This window comes from Lineus longissimus, chromosome 17, assembly GCF_910592395.1.
Source record: "Lineus longissimus chromosome 17, tnLinLong1.2, whole genome shotgun sequence".
Classification (NCBI taxonomy): domain Eukaryota; kingdom Metazoa; phylum Nemertea; class Pilidiophora; order Heteronemertea; family Lineidae; genus Lineus; species Lineus longissimus.
This window is the reverse complement of record NC_088324.1, coordinates 904,351-921,603: the sequence shown is the minus strand read 5'-3', so window position 1 is coordinate 921,603 and position 17,253 is coordinate 904,351. Positions and strand designations below refer to the sequence as shown.

The following is a 17,253-nucleotide window of genomic DNA, read 5'->3' as shown; positions in this document are numbered from 1 at the left end:
TTGTAGTGTTAGTACTTAAGTCATTCTAATTAGGGCATCCTGACAAATATATCTGTCAACCTCGATCCTAGTACTGTACTTCTAATGATTTGTATGAATGGAAATCACAATAAGAAATCTCAGATCGAGGTTACAGTGTGCACCATGAAGGAGACAGTACTCTCTATTCATCAGATCAAACAAACAGGGAACATGTGAGTTTGGATATCGTAGCTTCTAAGTGTGTGACATTCCCAGACTCAAATGTAAGCAACGCTCTGATTGGGTGCACTTACTTCTGCGCTGGCTACTTCACCAAATGCGGGCGAATGTCTCTGGGGTTTGTGGGCACGGCCAGAGAAGCAAACATTAACCCCTGATTTCCTCAGGATGTAACTAGAGAAGCAACAAACATTGAATTCACTCCACCTTTATTAACTGAACACAATGTCTAATTCATCAATTATGGAAACTTCTCACTTGTTAGGCCTAATCAGAGTTGTTTGAAAGACCCGGGCCTAATCAACTCCCTAAGTGCACACGGGAAGCCATTGCTTTTGTTCACTGTCTGTAATTGCAAGGTAATTGGACCAAAAAGTCACCATCGCCGTCTCCGCAATTCCAAGTAGATCGGGACTGAACAGACTTGTCTGTAATACAGAGGCATCCGCATGGTAGAGGCGTCCGCAAGGGGAGGTTCTACTGTATTCTTCTAACTGATGGCACACTTTATTCATCAAATATCATTATGAACATGATGAAGGGTATTTAAGGAGGAAGTAGGCTAATTTTCAGACTGATGTTTTGATTAAAAAAAACCCAATGTCACAGGGCAGTCAGAGTAGAAAACGGGTTAAATAGAATGTTGACTAGCAGGATATCGCCACTTCAACTGAGTTCGAAATAGAAAGAATCCACTCAATAAATCGTCTGATCTATCACGAGACATAACACTTGAGAACTTTAAAAATAATTCCAGCAATAAGTTTTTGAGAAGGTCAGACCTAATATCAGGCATACTGTTTATCTCAGCAAGTAGAAACAGTGGAGGGAATATACCAATACCTTATAGAAGATTACTCAAAATAATGCCAAGCTCAATCAGGTGAACTGGCGTGTGTTCCTTCCCACCACCAAGACAAGTTCGGTCCGCTGCCATTTCAGCCCATGATCTATGACTAAAAGGACCAATGGGATTATTAAAGGACCATTGGTAAAACTATGGGCAATATTACCAAGCTTTTGGCAGCCCATTCACCACCTATTCTACATAAGTCATTTCCATCAACAACTAAACCAAACCCCTGTCAAAAAATTGCACTAAAAAGAAAAAATTCAAAATCTGACTGAATCATCATGATATTCCGATGTTGACAGCGATTTGAGCCGAGTTAGCCCTCCATGCGTTGATCCTCTCCATGTGGGCCGATGCACTAGTGAGGCACAGCCTGGAACCAAGGTTTGACACCTTGGCATTACGACGTGATGCTGTAGATATCGATACTTCCTTTGTGCTTAGCAAATCAGGGATTTCCCCAATCAACATGTTACTTGTTATTGAATTAACAAACTAAAAAGTACACTTTCTACAATCGACATCTTTTCCTAAAATGGCTTCGAAAAACGTGAATGAAAATGTGTTATTTGCAAGGCTTCAGCCCCCGAAATCTCAGCAAAACAATGCGACCTTCACTGCCCTGTTGGCAGGGTGAAATCGAAATGACTTCACAGAATTATCCGCCAGTTTGAAAAGCAATTCCTGCACCAGGATTCATTCACAAAAGTGGGAATTTTGAACGGCCCAATAAAAAGCTTCGGTGGCAATAAAGTCGTTTTGAAGACATGGCCACAGGTGTTTTTTTAGGGGGGGCGGGGGTATCCCCCATTCCCACACTTTTTACTCTTTCTCACTTGAAATCTTTCTCATGATACACCCAAGTTTCACTGATCAAAGACAGTTTCTTTATTCATGTCCAGCCCCAAATGAGCACATGGTCCTTGGATGCCTTCAACAACATGATTATTTTCCAAAAACAATTTGTTGGGAACATCCCTTATCTGATAGTCATGACGTCCTGGTTTTTGGGTTGATTTTGTAGTAATTAACAAAGCAGTCTAAGATTGCTGGAAGTTTGTCAGAGAGAAAGTCTGACACAAAAATGTAGCATTGCAAAGAAATGACAAAAAACCACACCAAACTCATTTGACAGAGATTTAAGGCAAGATTTGTTTGTAGAAATTAGAAACTAGATATTGAATTTGAGATTTTTCAATTGGGACATACTAGAACAATAATATGAATGAACCATGGCCTTAAAGGGGGACTATAGGCAGGAGCAGAGGGGCTTATTTGGCCATCCTCAGCTGACTAATATACAGAGTAAGGGCCCTGGGTCATGTCTGATTCAGCACTATTCCTCATACAAGCATGAATCATTTTGACATACTGTGAGATGTTAAAGACCCCTATTGGCGACTTCGTGTAACTTTATCTTGCCTGCCTAGCTGCTGCCTATATTGTCCCTTTAAATCTAGATCATGTAGAAAGTTGATATAAAGTGAAACTCAAAACTCAGCCTTATTAAAATTTAAAATGTCAATGAGATGATACTGGTACTTATAAAGTGAACCAATCGGTTGGTACAGAATTCTTTGCCAATGTGACCTTTTCAAAATCTTGTTGACTGATTATTTTTTTTTAATGTTATCTATAAGTTTTGAACATTTTAAGTGTTTTTGTCCATGACAAATCTGTTATTTCATGGTTTGTTTTTCGAAAAATATGTGAAGTTACATGTATTTGTTTCTCCAGGCCAGGATCAGCATCCAGCAACACAGTTTGGCTCTCCAAACCAGATCCAGGCCAGGATCAGCATCCAGCAACACAGTTTGGCTCACCAAGCCAGCTCCAGGCCAGGATCAGCATCCAGCAACACAGTTTGGCTCATCAAACCAGATCCAGGCCAGGACCAGCATCCAGCAACACAGTTTGGCTCACCAAACCAGCTCCAGGCCAGGATCAGCATCCAGCAACACAGTTTGGCTCTCCAAACCAGCTCCAGGCCAGGATCGGCATCCAGCAACACAGTTTGGCTCACCAAACCAGCTCCAGGCCAGGACCAGCATCCAGCAACACAGTTTGGCTCACCAAACCAGCTCCAGGCCAGGATCAGCATCCAGCAACACAGTTTGGCTCACCAAACCAGCTCCAGGCCAGGATCAGCATCCAGCAGCACGGTTTGGCTCACCAAACCAGCTCCAGGCCAGGACCAGCATCCAGCAACACAGTTTAGCTCACCAAACCAGATCCAGGCCAGGACCAGCATCCAGCAACACAGTTTGGCTCACAAAACCAGCTCCAGGCCAGGATCAGCATCCAGCAACACAGTTTGGCTCACCAAACCAGATCCAGGCCAGGATCAGCATCCAGCAACACAGTTTGGCTCACAACACCAGCTCAAGGCCAGGATCAGCATCCAGCAACACAGTTTGGCTCACAACACCAGCTCAAGGCCAGGACCAGCATCCAGCAACACAGTTTAGCTCACCAAACCAGATCCAGGCCAGGATCAGCATCCAGCAACACAGTTTAGCTCACAAAACCAGCTCCAGGCCAGGACCAGCATCCAGCAACACAGTTTGGCTCACCAAACCAGCTCCAGGCCAGGACCAGCATCCAGCAACACAGTTTGGCTCACCAAACCAGCTCCAGGCCAGGACCAGCATCCAGCAACACAGTTTGGCTCACCAAACCGGCTCCAGGCCAGGATCAGCATCCAGTAACACAGTTTGGCTCACCAAACCAGCTCCAGGCCAGGATCAGCATCCGGCAACACAGTTTAGCTCACCAAACCAGATCCAGGCCAGGACCAGCATCCAGCAACACAGTTTGGCTCACCAAACCAGCTCCAGGCCAGGATCAGCATCCAGCAACACAGTTTGGCTCACCAAACCAGCTCCAGGCCAGGACCAGCATCCAGCAACACAGTTTGGCTCACCAAACCAGCTACAAGCCAAGACCAGCATCCAGCAACACAGTTTGGCTCACCAAACCAGCTCCAGGCCAGGATCAGCATCCAGCAACACAGTTTGGCTCACGAAACCAGTTCGAGGCACAATATTTCTAAGTTTGGTTTTGAATAGAACAGGACGGAAATTTGTTTTGGATTAAGGTACTGTACATTCACATGTGATTATTCAAAACCTGATTTTGGATTAATTCACTCAGTTTCAATTCAAATAGCTGCAGACTTGATTTTATCCAAACTGACGGTGATATTTTGGACCAGCGCAAGTAGTGAGGAGGATTGTGGAGCCGCTAGACAACTTGAATGTGGGCAACAAAACTCACAAGAACATTTTAAAGACACGAGTGATGGACTTTTGGTTGTGATTTTTTTAATCACTATCAACCTGAGGTTTAACAGTCTTCAAGTCTACACCAAAACAGGTAAAGCTATTATATTTCTACTTATTTTGGCCTTAAAAGGCATTGACATTCACAGGTTCATTTCATTTTAACTGACCAGTATTTTTCCTACAAATTTCTTTAGTCAGAAGAAAATATCATTTGCAAATTTGTCTTTCCAGTATTGATCATAATACATTGCTATAAGATTGACATGATCAATGTGTGCATTCTTACAACCAGTTGGAATAGAAACTTGCAAAAGGAATCTTAAAGTAGTCTTATATCAGACAACGTCATAAATAGTCATTTTTTTCAAAGCCAACTGAAAAAAAAACTACACAATTTGAAAGATCTCCAAAGCCTCTCTCCATTGCACCAAGGAACATATCAATCAGTGATTATTTTCATTTCTCAAAAAGTTCTAGTTTAGAGTTGAACTAACAAATTGACCTCTTAGTTATCATCCTAATGCAAGCCAATACAATACCCTAACCCACTATAACAGAAAGGATTGCATAAAAGAACATCAAAATCTGTAAGACATTAACCATTTGCTTGGAACGCAGAAAATAATACAAAGTAAGATTCAGTGCACAGACAAAGGTAAACAATCACGAAACAACTACTTCTTCTTCAGACAAGTCAAATAGTTTCACTTTCAGGATTAAACAATTCTGTATCATATCAACGATAAATATATTTAATTTCCATTTTATCAAAATGGCCGCGGCGATAACTTCACAAAAGAGTAGTGGTGAAATGCCACCTGGTGAGAAACCTGAAAAGTATCCTTTACACAAAGCGGCCAAAGATGGCAACTTGGATCAAGTTCAGTCTCTTGTCCACCAGGGGGCAGATATCACCGCCAAGAATGACGAGGGGCAGATGGTGCTGCATTGTGCGGCAATGTCAAGTGAACAGAAAGTTGTTGAGTACCTAGTCAGTCAAGGAGCTGATGTCAACTGTAAAACAGAGGCTGGCAGTAATCCCTTGGCAAACTGCTCAATAACGGGTAACATGGACATGGTGAAATACTTCATAAGCCTTGGGACTGATGTCTTCGCTGAAAACAAATTAGGATGCAATGCATTGCACTGGGCAGCTCGATCATCTAATACTGATCTTGTAGATTACCTGGTTAATAGCCTCGGCTTGGATGTGAACTGTAGGACTGGTGATGATAGAACCCCGCTACTGTTCTCATCAACGGAGGGTAACCTGGACATGTTCAAACATCTCATCAGTCTCGGGGCTGATGTGAACGCCACTGATAAGAATGGGTGGAATGTGATGCACATGGCGTCTAAATCATCTAATACTGATCTTGTAGATTACCTGGTTAATAGCCTCGGCTTGGATGTGAACTGTAGGACTGGTGATGATAGCACCCCGCTACTGTTCTTATCATGGAAGGGTAACCTGGACATGTTCAAACATCTCATCAGTCTCGGGGCTGATGTGAACGCCACTGATAAGAATGGGTGGAATCTGATGCACTGGGCAGCTCGATCATCCAGTACTGATCTTGTAGATTACCTGGTTAATAGCCTCGGCTTGGATGTGAACTGTAGGACTGGTGATAATAGAACCCCGTTACTGTTCTCATCAACGGAGGGTAACCTGGACATGTTCAAACATCTCATCAGTCTCGGGGCTGATGTGAACGCCACTGATAAGAATGGGTGGAATGTGATGCACTGGGCAGCTCGATCATCCAGTACTGATCTTGTAGATTACCTGGTTAATAGCCTCGGCTTGGATGTGAACTGTAGGACTGGTGATGATAGCACCCCGCTACTGTTCTTATCATGGAAGGGTAACCTGGACATGTTCAAACATCTCATCAGTCTCGGGGCTGATGTGAACGCCACTGATAAGAATGGGGTCAATGTGATGCGCATGGCAGCTCGATCATCCAATACTGATCTTGTAGATTACCTGGTTAATAGCCACGGCTTGGATGTGAACTGTAGGACTGGTGATGATAGCACCCCGCTACTGTTCTCATCATGGAAGGGTAACCTTGACATGTTCAAACATCTCATCAGTCTCGGGGCTGATGTGAACGCCACTGATAAGAATGGGTGGAATGTGATGCACATGGCGTCTCAGTCATCCAATACTGATCTTGTAGATTACCTGGTTAATAGCCTCGGCTTGGATGTGAACTGTAGGACTGGTGATGATAGCACCCCGCTACTGTTCTCATCAACGAAGGGTAACCTGGACATGTTCAAACATCTCATCAGTCTCGGGGCTGATGTAAACGCCACTGATAAGAATGGGTGGAATGTGATGCACTGGGCAACTCGATCATCCAGTACTGATCTTGTAGATTACCTGGTTAATAGCCTCGGCTTGGATGTGAACAGTAGGACTGGTGATGATAGCACCCCGCTACTGTTCTTATCATGGAAGGGTAACCTGGGCATGTTCAAACATCTCATCAGTCTCGGGGCTGATGTAAACGCCACTGATGAGAATAGGTGGAATGTGATGCACATGGCGTCTCAGTCATCCAGTACTGATCTTGTAGATTACCTGGTTAATAGCCTCGGCTTGGATGTGAACTGCAGGACTGGTGATGATAGCACCCCGCTACTGTTCTCATCATCGAAGGGTAACCTGGACATGTTCAAACATCTCATCAGTCTCGGGGCTGATGTGAACGCCACTGATAAGAATGGGCTCAATGTGATGCGCATGGCAGCTCGATCATCCAATACTGATCTTGTAGATTACCTGGTTAATAGCCTCGGCTTGGATGTGAACTGTAGGACTGGTAATGATAGAACCCCGCTACTGTTCTCATCATTGAAGGGTAACCTGGACATGTTCAAACATCTCATCAGTCTCGGGGCTGATGTAAACGCCACTGATAAGAATGGGCTCAATGTGATGCGCATGGCAGCTCTATCATCCAATACTGATCTTGTAGATTACCTGGTTAATAGCCTCGGCTTGGATGTGAACTGTAGGACTGGTGATGATAGCACCCCGCTACTGTTCTCAGCAATGCAGGATAACCTGGACATGTTCAAACATCTCATCAGACTCGGGGCTGATGTGAGTGCCACTGATAAGAATGGGTGGAATGTGATGCACATGGCGTCTCAGTCATCCAATACTGATCTTGTAGATTACCTGGTTAATAGCCTCGGCTTGGATGTGAACTGTGGGGATGGTGATGATAGCACCCCGCTACTGTTCTTATCATGGAAGGGTAACCTGGACATGTTCAAACATTTCATCAGACTCGGGGCTGATGTGAGTGCCACTGATAAGAATGGGTGGAATGTGATGCACATGGCGTCTCAGTCATCCAATACTGATCTTGTAGATTACCTGGTTAATAGCCTCGGCTTGGATGTGAACTGTAGGACTGGTGATGATAGCACCCCGCTACTGTTCTCATCAGAGGAGGGTAACCTGGACATGTTCAAACATCTCATCAGTCTCGGGGCTGATGTGAACGCCACTGATAAGAATGGGTGGAATCTGATGCACTGGGCAGCTCGATCATCCAGTACTGATCTTGTAGATTACCTGGTTAATAGCCTCGGCTTGGATGTGAACTGTAGGACTGGTGATAATAGAACCCCGTTACTGTTCTCATCAACGGAGGGTAACCTGGACATGTTCAAACATCTCATCAGTCTCGGGGCTGATGTGAACGCCACTGATAAGAATGGGTGGAATGTGATGCACATGGCGTCTCAGTCATCCAATACTGATCTTGTAGATTACCTGGTTAATAGCCTCGGCTTGGATGTGAACTGTAGGACTGGTGATGATAGCACCCCGCTACTGTTCTCATCATCGAAGGGTAACCTGGACATGTTCAAACATCTCATCAGTCTCGGGGCTGATGTGAACGCCACTGATAAGAATGGGCTCAATGTGATGCACAAGGCAGCTCAATCATCCAATACTGATCTTGTAGATTACCTGGTTAATAGCCTCGGCTTGGATGTGAACTGTAGGACTGGTAATGATAGAACCCCGCTACTGTTCTCATCATTGAAGGGTAACCTGGACATGTTCAAACATCTCATCAGTCTCGGGGCTGATGTAAACGCCACTGATAAGAATGGGCTCAATGTGATGCGCATGGCAGCTCTATCATCCAATACTGATCTTGTAGATTACCTGGTTAATAGCCTCGGCTTGGATGTGAACTGTGGGGATGGTGATGATAGCACCCCGCTACTGTTCTTATCATGGAAGGGTAACCTGGACATGTTCAAACATCTCATCAGACTCGGGGCTGATGTGAGTGCCACTGATAAGAATGGGTGGAATGTGATGCACATGGCGTCTCAGTCATCCAATACTGATCTTGTAGATTACCTGGTTAATAGCCTCGGCTTGGATGTGAACTGTAGGACTGGTGATGATAGCACCCCGCTACTGTTCTCATCAGAGGAGGGTAACCTGGACATGTTCAAACATCTCATCAGTCTCGGGGCTGATGTGAACGCCACTGATAAGAATGGGCTCAATGTGATGCACAAGGCAGCTCTATCATCCAATACCGATCTTGTAGATTTATCGGTTAATAGCCTTGGTGTAAATCCTAAAGGTGAACAATCTGGTTTGACTCCTATTGATATTTCTATCGAGAGAAGAGATGAGGATATGGTATCACGTTGGATCAAAACCAACCAGGCTCACCCTAAATCTTCAATTCGTAGATGTGTTAATCTTGGATACACCTGGTGTGCAAGAATGATTTTGGATGCAGTGGAAGACGATAATGACCTTGCAACTCCACTACTTCAAAATTGTCTTAAGTTGAGTTGCACTCATGGATTTATTGATATTGTCCGGTTACCATTACTGAAAGGATTCGAGGAAGCATCTCCTGCATTATCTTGCTTGCCATTTTCTGATTGCATTGATTATTTGAAATGGTTCTCAATTAGTCCAGCAGAGATACTCAAAATGCCAGTGGAAAACTTCAGCCAAGTTCCAGGGATAGGAAGTGTCTTGAAAATACCTAATGCGACGGCACAGAAGGTGCATGATGCAGTTTTGAAATTTATGCCTGATTCCCTGCACACAGGTGAAATGTTAAGGCTATTTGATACCAGCCAGAATCGGAAGGTTTGTGGTAGTGTTGCAGAGGGTTGTAGGGTTGGTCTCCCTAATGAAATGGACATACTGTTCCTATATGAGGAGAGGTTAACTCATCCCATTCCATTGCATTCAGGATATGCGCAATATTCTGGAGGCAAAAGATATTCGCCAAGTGGCAGCAGATACTTTCATTGTTTATTTTTCAATGAATTGAAGACTACTATTAAATCAAAACCATCTGGATATGGATTGAAATATTACAAATTTGTTGATTCCCTTCAGCTTTGTAATGACAAAAATCGAAAAGCCTGTTCTCCCATTTTACTTGATTGGGAATTAAACCAACTGCGTGTATCAATTGATGCTGTGCCTTGTGTTCACTTTAGTGACTGGCGGGAGGAATTCACAAAAAGCACCTGGTTGATGGACCACAATGAACTCAAGAAGAGGGGATACCTCCTGGTACCTAAGCCACCTCATGAAAAGAGCAAACTAGCCAAGCAGCTGACGGAACAACAATTAGGGGAACTCTGGCGGATATCGTTTTCACATCTTGAGGTGGAACATATCAATAGCCTAGAAAACAGGATCAAGAATGTGTATATCACAGCCAAATGTCTGAAGAACCCAGATGTGTGCCGCATCATGATTGCTGAAGGTGAAGGTCTACCTAAGAATGTTGATGACTACATCAGCAGTTACCAGCTGAAGTCCATGTTTCTGATGAATGCTGAGGATTTCCGTAAATCAGAGCAGAGTCTTGGTGAGATGGTGTGTAAGGTGTATGAGGACCTTGCTGACGCCCTCCACAAGGGTTTCATCCCTACATTCTTTGCACCAGGTCACAATGTCTTGGCGGGACTCAAACTTGATGTTGCCAAGAGTGCAAAAGTGGCCAGCATAATGAAAGCCTTTGTGAGAAGACTGTGCAGAAAGGGAGAAGAAACCAAAGATGTTGGTGTTGATATTGAATGTCAAACAGCAACGGTGAAAGACAATGTAAGGACCTCACATGAAAAGATTGAGGACGCTGCAAACCCTGCGGCTGTTTCAATGGAGGATGAATCCACCACAGAAGTGGAGGGGAGAGACCATGCCAGGAGTTACCTTGGACAGACCAAGAACACCAGAGACCCTGGGACAGTTCCACTAGAAACTGAATCCACAGAAGTGGAGGGGAGGGACCATGCCAGGAGTTACCTTGGACAGACCAAGAACACCAGAGACCCTGGGACAGTTCCACTAGAAACTGAATCCACAGAAGTGGAGGGGAGGGACCATGCCAGGAGTTACCTTGGACAGACCAAGAACACCAGAGACCCTGGGACAGTTCCACTAGAAACTGAATCCACAGAAGTGGAGGGGACAGACCATACCAGGAGTTGCCTTGGACAGACCAAGAACACCAGAGACCCTGGGACAGTTCCACTGGAAACTGAGTCCACAGAAGTGGAGGGGAGAGACCATGCCAGGAGTTGCCTTGGACAGACCAAGAACACCAGAGACCCTGGGACAGTTCCACTTGAAACTGAGTCAACAGAAGTGGAGGGGAGAGACCATACTAGGAGTTGCCTTGGACAGATCAAGAACACCAGAGACCCGGGTACAGTTCCACTTGAAACTGAGTCAACAGAAGTGGAGGGAAAGCACAGAGCACAAAGCCTGCTTGGAAAAAGGAAGGCCAGCAGTGACCCTGGGGTTATTTCACTGGAAACTGAATCCACAGAATTGGAGGGGAGAAAAAAAGGCAGGAGACGCCTTGGTGCTGATCCACTAGACATCGAATGTCAAGCAGTAGAGGTGACCATTGTCACTGGGACAGTTCCACTGGAAACTGAATCCACAGAAGTGGAGGGGACAGACCATGCCAGGAGTTGCCTTGGACAGACCAAGGACACCAGAGTCCCTGGGACAGTTCCACTGGAAACTGAATCCACAGAAGTGGAGGGGAGAGACCATGCCAGGAGTTGCCTTGGACAGACCAAGGACACCAGAGTCCCTGGGACAGTTCCACTGGAAACTGAATCCACAGAAGTGGAGGGGAGAGACCATACCAGGAGTTGCCTTGGACAGACCAAGGACACCATAGATACTGGGGCCGTTATCCGAGAATTGGAATCCATAGATGAGAAATGGACATACCTCGCTGTTGACATCATCAGTGGTGGAATGACCAGATGGAAGATGAAAGAAATTAGTACTCCAGACACTTTAGAGGAGATTAACAGGAAGATGAAAGAAATTAGTACTCCAGACACTTTAGAGAAGATTAAGAGGCGTATCGCAGAGCTGAAAGTCCAACTCGATGAACTGTAATTAATGTCTGTAACAATAAAAGGTAGCTTGGCATTGTGATGTGCTGAGCAGTTGGATGAACAAACCATCTGGCTTTATCCCTATAATCAAGTGAACACAGTGTTTATGTTCATTAATTATACAAACTTCTCACAAGGTGGGCTTACTGGTCTAAAAGCAGACCCGAGAAGCCACTATTTTAGTTTACAGTCCGTATTTGCGGGGGGGGGGGGGGGTGATGAGGTGTCCAAAAAGTCTTGCTATTAGAAATGACCTAGTAAATAATTCACAGGGACTTGTCTGTAATGTGGATAGAAAAGGTCTTAGATTGTTCAAACTTGAGTGCTCTGTGCAATTAATGTGTAAAACCAATTAAATGTTCAGTGAAAGTATACTGCCTATAGTCGCCCTTTACTGATCGACTTATTCGAGTAGACTTATACTAGCAATAGATTAAACGAACCATGTTTTCATAGAATTACATAAACTACATGAACTGTGCTGAAGAGGTGAAGAGCTTAAAGTCTATAAGCCTGGTTTATCTCGATGACAGTGTTAGTGAATGTTGTTGAGTGGGGTAGACTTTTACTAGTAAGAGATTATATGAATACATAAAACTATATAAACTACATGAACTATATAAACTGTATTAACTATTTACACTTTAGGTACTGTAACAATAAAATGTTTGCCGCTGAAAGGGTTAATGCATTGAGGTTGAAATTTTCTGGCTTTTTAAATTTGCATTTTATGTTCAGTGTCGAAAATGTCAGGGTTTACAGTATTCAGAAAGAGTCTTATATCGATGAAACTATGAGTATTTTCTCTGCAATTACAAGGTAAACCATAACCTCTTATTTCACAGATTCCGTTTAGTGAAAGTAGACTTTGCAGAGTTCATTTCAATGATTTCAGAGGAGAAATATGTGAAGAGTTTAAAATCGGGAACCCTGTATTATCTAGACAACAGGGAATGATGTTGAGTATTGTAGAATTATCCTAGTAATAGATTATATAATCCACATCGATAAATAGAACTATTGAAAACAATATAAACCACATGAACTATAAACTGTGTGAACTATTTACACTGCTGCAGGTCGTTTACTATATAAACTGTAACAATAAATTGTTGGCTATAAGAAGTAATCTTATAATGAAGAAAGGCAGGAAAGCTGGTAGAATTTTGTTTGAACCTCTAAAGCTTTCTAATAACTGGTTTATAAGGATGTGCATTTTGGTACTTTTGCTTTTCACTCAACTCACTTCAAAGATATCTGTCATAAGACATGCTTATATCTCATAGTTCTGTAAAAGGTTTGGGATGAGGTTTAATTTGGAAACATTTCCAGTTTCATACATCATGTCCTTGGACAGCGTCGGAGTTTGTTATCCATGTCTAAGCCTTCGTCCTTAGTCGGGAACACTCCCAAACAAGGTCACGACGCACCATTAATTTCCCAGGCGAGGCGCCCAACAGTGCACTCTAAATGTATTCCATTATGCATTTATTACTTGCCGCGTCATCTCAAATTCACCTCATCCTGGACTGGTAACAGTCTGTATGTTAACTGTATTGGAGTTTAAAAGAAATGTTTCAGAATTCACCTCATCCTGGACTGGTAACAGTCTGTATGTTAGCTGTATTGGAATTTAAAAAGAAATGTTTCAGAATTCACCTCATCCTGGACTGGTAACAGTCTGTATGTTAGCATATTGGAATTTATAAGAAATGTTTCAGAATTCACCTCATCCTGGACTGGTAACAGTCTGTATGTTAGCTGTATTGGAATTTAAAAGAAATGTTTCAGAATTCAACCTCATCCTGGACTGGTAACAGTGTGTATGTTAGCTGTATTGGAATTTAAAAGAAATGTTTCAGAATTCACCTCATCCTGGACTGGTAACAGTGTGTATGTTAGCTGTATTGGAGTTTAAAAGAAATGTTTCAGAATTCACCTCATCCTGGACTGATAACAGTCTGTATGTTAGCTGTATTGGAATTTAAAAGAAATGTTTCAGAATTCACCTCATCCTGGACTGGTAACAGTCTGTATGTTAGCTGTATTGGACAGGCATATTCTAAAACACCTTGGTTACAACTTAGTAATGTTTTCAATGTAAAATATAAACAGCCTCCTTTTGGTTGAAGCAGTGTTTTGTGTCGCTACTATTAGTATAACTGCTTTGAATGGGACAAAATATGGAAGCAGATTTCTGCAGGGGGTCCAAGTTGCCGTTCAGGCTCTTTACTACTTACTTTTGCCTTCAACTGTCAATCATACAACGACGGATTTTCAATACAGCGCTGTATGAAATATAAAGCTTGATTTCTACAGGAATATTCTGACATAGATACAGCAGGTGAAATCAGGCAGTTAGTAGCAAAAGGGTTAAATATGTCAGGTGCTGTACACCTGATTGTGAGTTAGCTGATCAATTATGCAATTCCTGGTTTATAGCATTGATTGACATCCCCAGTGTACAGGGTGTCTGTAAAAAGGTAATCTTGAAATAATGAGTTGATACAAGCTCAGATTAACCTTGTCTTGGGTAGAATGCCTTTATATCCAAAATGTAACTTATATTATTTCAATGTGAGTGTCTTTGTTCTTTATTTGTGACCCCATCACATCCGATCGGGTCGTAGGCCGACAGAAGCACTGATGATATGAAATTATGTAGATGTTGATCCACTTTTAGATTATGAGCTCAGATTAATCTTGTCTTGGGTAGAATGCCTTTATATCCAAAATGTAAGTTTAATGTGAGAGTTTTTGTTCTTTATTTGTGACCCCATCACATCCAATCGGGTCGTAGGCTGCCAGAAGCACTGATGATATGAAATTATATAGATGTTGATCCACTTTTAGATTATGAGCTCAGATTAATCTTGTCTTGGGTAGAATGCCTTTATATCCAAAATGTAACATATATTATTTGAATGTGAGTGTTTTTGTTCTTTATTTTTGACCCCATCACACCCTATCGGGTCATAGGCTGCCAGAAGCACTGATGATATGAAATTATATTGAAATTAAGATGTTGATCCTCTTTTAGATTAGGATCTCATATGTCTCATGAACAGCAAACCTGTCTTCCACTAGTCAATTTGGCAAACATAGAATCCAAAATACATTTCAAAGAAAGTTTCATGAAGTTCACCCAAAGGAAAATGTCTCATGTTTTGTCAGAAAACTTTGATTTCTCCAAACAAAGTCCATAAAAGCTTGTTGTTTCCTCTGAACATATTTATGAATCTCTCAAGCATCAGGAATGATCCACAGATGGATTTCTTATCAAAATGTACATAGCTGATTCGCTATACGAACACGTGGATAACTCCAATGGCCCCTAAAGCAATATGCTACCCATTTTGGTTTGATGGGCCACATGAGGTCAACAGAGTGAATTCCTCTCACCAATGAGGCATCATCAGAAAGTCGATTGCTGACTGGCCGATTGCAGGCACAGACCAAAAGGGGGTACACTGGACACATGCACCCCCTCCCCAATTAATCATAATCTTTGAAATAGATTATGAAATTTAGGAACAAACCGGAAATTTGGAGGAGAAATGCAGCGCATGCCTACTTTTTTCTGTCACCTGGATACGCCCCTGGATTGGACGCTGTCAGTGATGATGTCATGGATGATGCCCTGTTACCATGACAACACTGGGGAAGCTCACCAAACTTCTATGGCATAACACATGTCACAGAGCTGACAGATTCTTGTCACAGGCAAGGACCTGACCATAACATGGTAATGCCATCTTACGTTGGAAACTTGTACTAACAGACCCACAACTGTCTGAGTGGACCCAAATATAGCCACAGTCCCCTGTCCCTTGGAGGGAGAGCTTAGTATGTGTTGGTTTTTCGTTGTGACATTTAGCGAAGCTGTATGTGTTGGTTTTTCATTGTGACATCTAGCGAAGCTGCGGTTAGCATACACGGTTAACAACCTCCCATCTTCAGCGAGTTGAAGTCTCTGCACCTTACCAAGGTATTTGCAGCTGAGAGACTTAATGTCGACACCACAGATTCATCTTGTCAGCCTCTCATGGTTTCATGGGTCACAAGTGATGCAGGTAACTAGTCTGGTAGTATGTTATTATATCCGATCAGGAAACTTTCAGAACAGCAACTTTGAGCAGCAAGGATCAGAAGAGGCTGGAATGTTCCAAGGTAAGTATCTCCAAGATTTAGCTTACAATGATCAGGAAATGGTCATGATATTAGATAAGGAGACTTAGCTCTTCTAATAGGGGGATTTGGCAGCCAATAATACGTCATGTGCAATATCAGTCTCCGACAATAACGGGCTTTATGTCAGCCAAACCAGTACTCACCTTTTTTAATGTGAACTCGATGAACATTTCATACAAGTTGACTGGTTCTTTGAGGTCCCTGGTAGCTGTTGTTATTTTATCAAACTCGGCAGGAAGATGTTTCACTAACGATAACAGCTCTGATTTTATCTTATTGCCCTGAAAAATGAGAAACACAAATCAGCCCTACTTTCACTTCTGAGGCTATATTTCTTGGTTTAACACTATTGCTTGCGATTGTCCCTGAAAGCAAAACTCTTACCCAATGAAAATTTGCAGAAAATTTGTCACTGAGATTAACCACTCGGATGGCAATGCTCAATGTATCTTACCCTGATACCCTGATCTCCATCTATCGACACGCTGCATTATATTTCTCAAGATACTCAGCCTCCCCGCTCCTGTACTCAGACTCCTTCCTCACCATATCCTTCTGAATCTGTTTACATTTCACGATCTGTTTCTTCAGTGCAGTTACCTCATAATTAACATTCCTCATCAAGATTTGCGCGACTTCAGCTGAAAAAACATTTTCAGAGTTTACTGAAAGCCCTCTTCCTCGTATAGTCAAGGAGTGTCATAGCCTGAAGGTCATCAATGCTGGCTACCCTGCATCAAGCCTTCATTCGATCCTGATGAGAACAACCCGGGACTGTATTTCTCGATGAACCACAAGGCTTTCAAGAAACTAAATTCCTGGCTCATCACAGTCTTTTGAATGAGATGTAAAACCGATTTTCCTTGTATCTGATATCTCTGCCAGGGCAGGCAAAAGATGACACCAAGTGAAAAACATGAGTAGCCTGCGTGGACTCAACCTCTGGGTGAAGACAGAGTCGCTTGGATAATAAATCCAATTGGCACCTAACCGCGGTGGCACATGTTAAGGAACGTCCATAGGCGCCACTATTTTGGCTAGAACTTGAAATCCTAAAATAATTGAAACGCCTTAAAAATGAAGTGAAGGGTGTGAGTCTGTTCTGTGGAAAACAATGAACAGACTTCCATCCCTTGAAACTGGCATTCACTGTGTGTTAAAAGTGTTCTAATTGCTTTAGGATTTCAAGTTCTGGCCAAAATGGTGGTGCCCTATGGTCAACCCTTATGCAAAGTTAGACTGGAAGGGTGAATTTGAGTGGTATAAATTCCCTACCCA

General features: G+C 42.9%; 1 protein-coding gene across 5 annotated transcripts in view; it reads right to left on the bottom strand.

Annotated features, from left to right (window-relative positions):
- The window catches only part of LOC135501342 (uncharacterized), a 54,111-nt gene that overhangs the window by 35,014 nt on the left and 1,844 nt on the right, over nt 1–17,253 (bottom strand). For 3 of the 5 annotated variants that reach the window (XM_064793406.1, XM_064793402.1, XM_064793403.1), the window contains exon 3: nt 16,119–16,256. In XM_064793406.1, coding sequence (XP_064649476.1) covers nt 16,119–16,256 — 138 coding nt within the window. Of the gene's footprint in view, nt 1–16,118; nt 16,257–16,429; nt 16,617–17,253 lie in introns of all 5 variants that reach the window. The other 2 variants (XR_010449582.1, XM_064793405.1) reach the window with 2 other exon arrangements.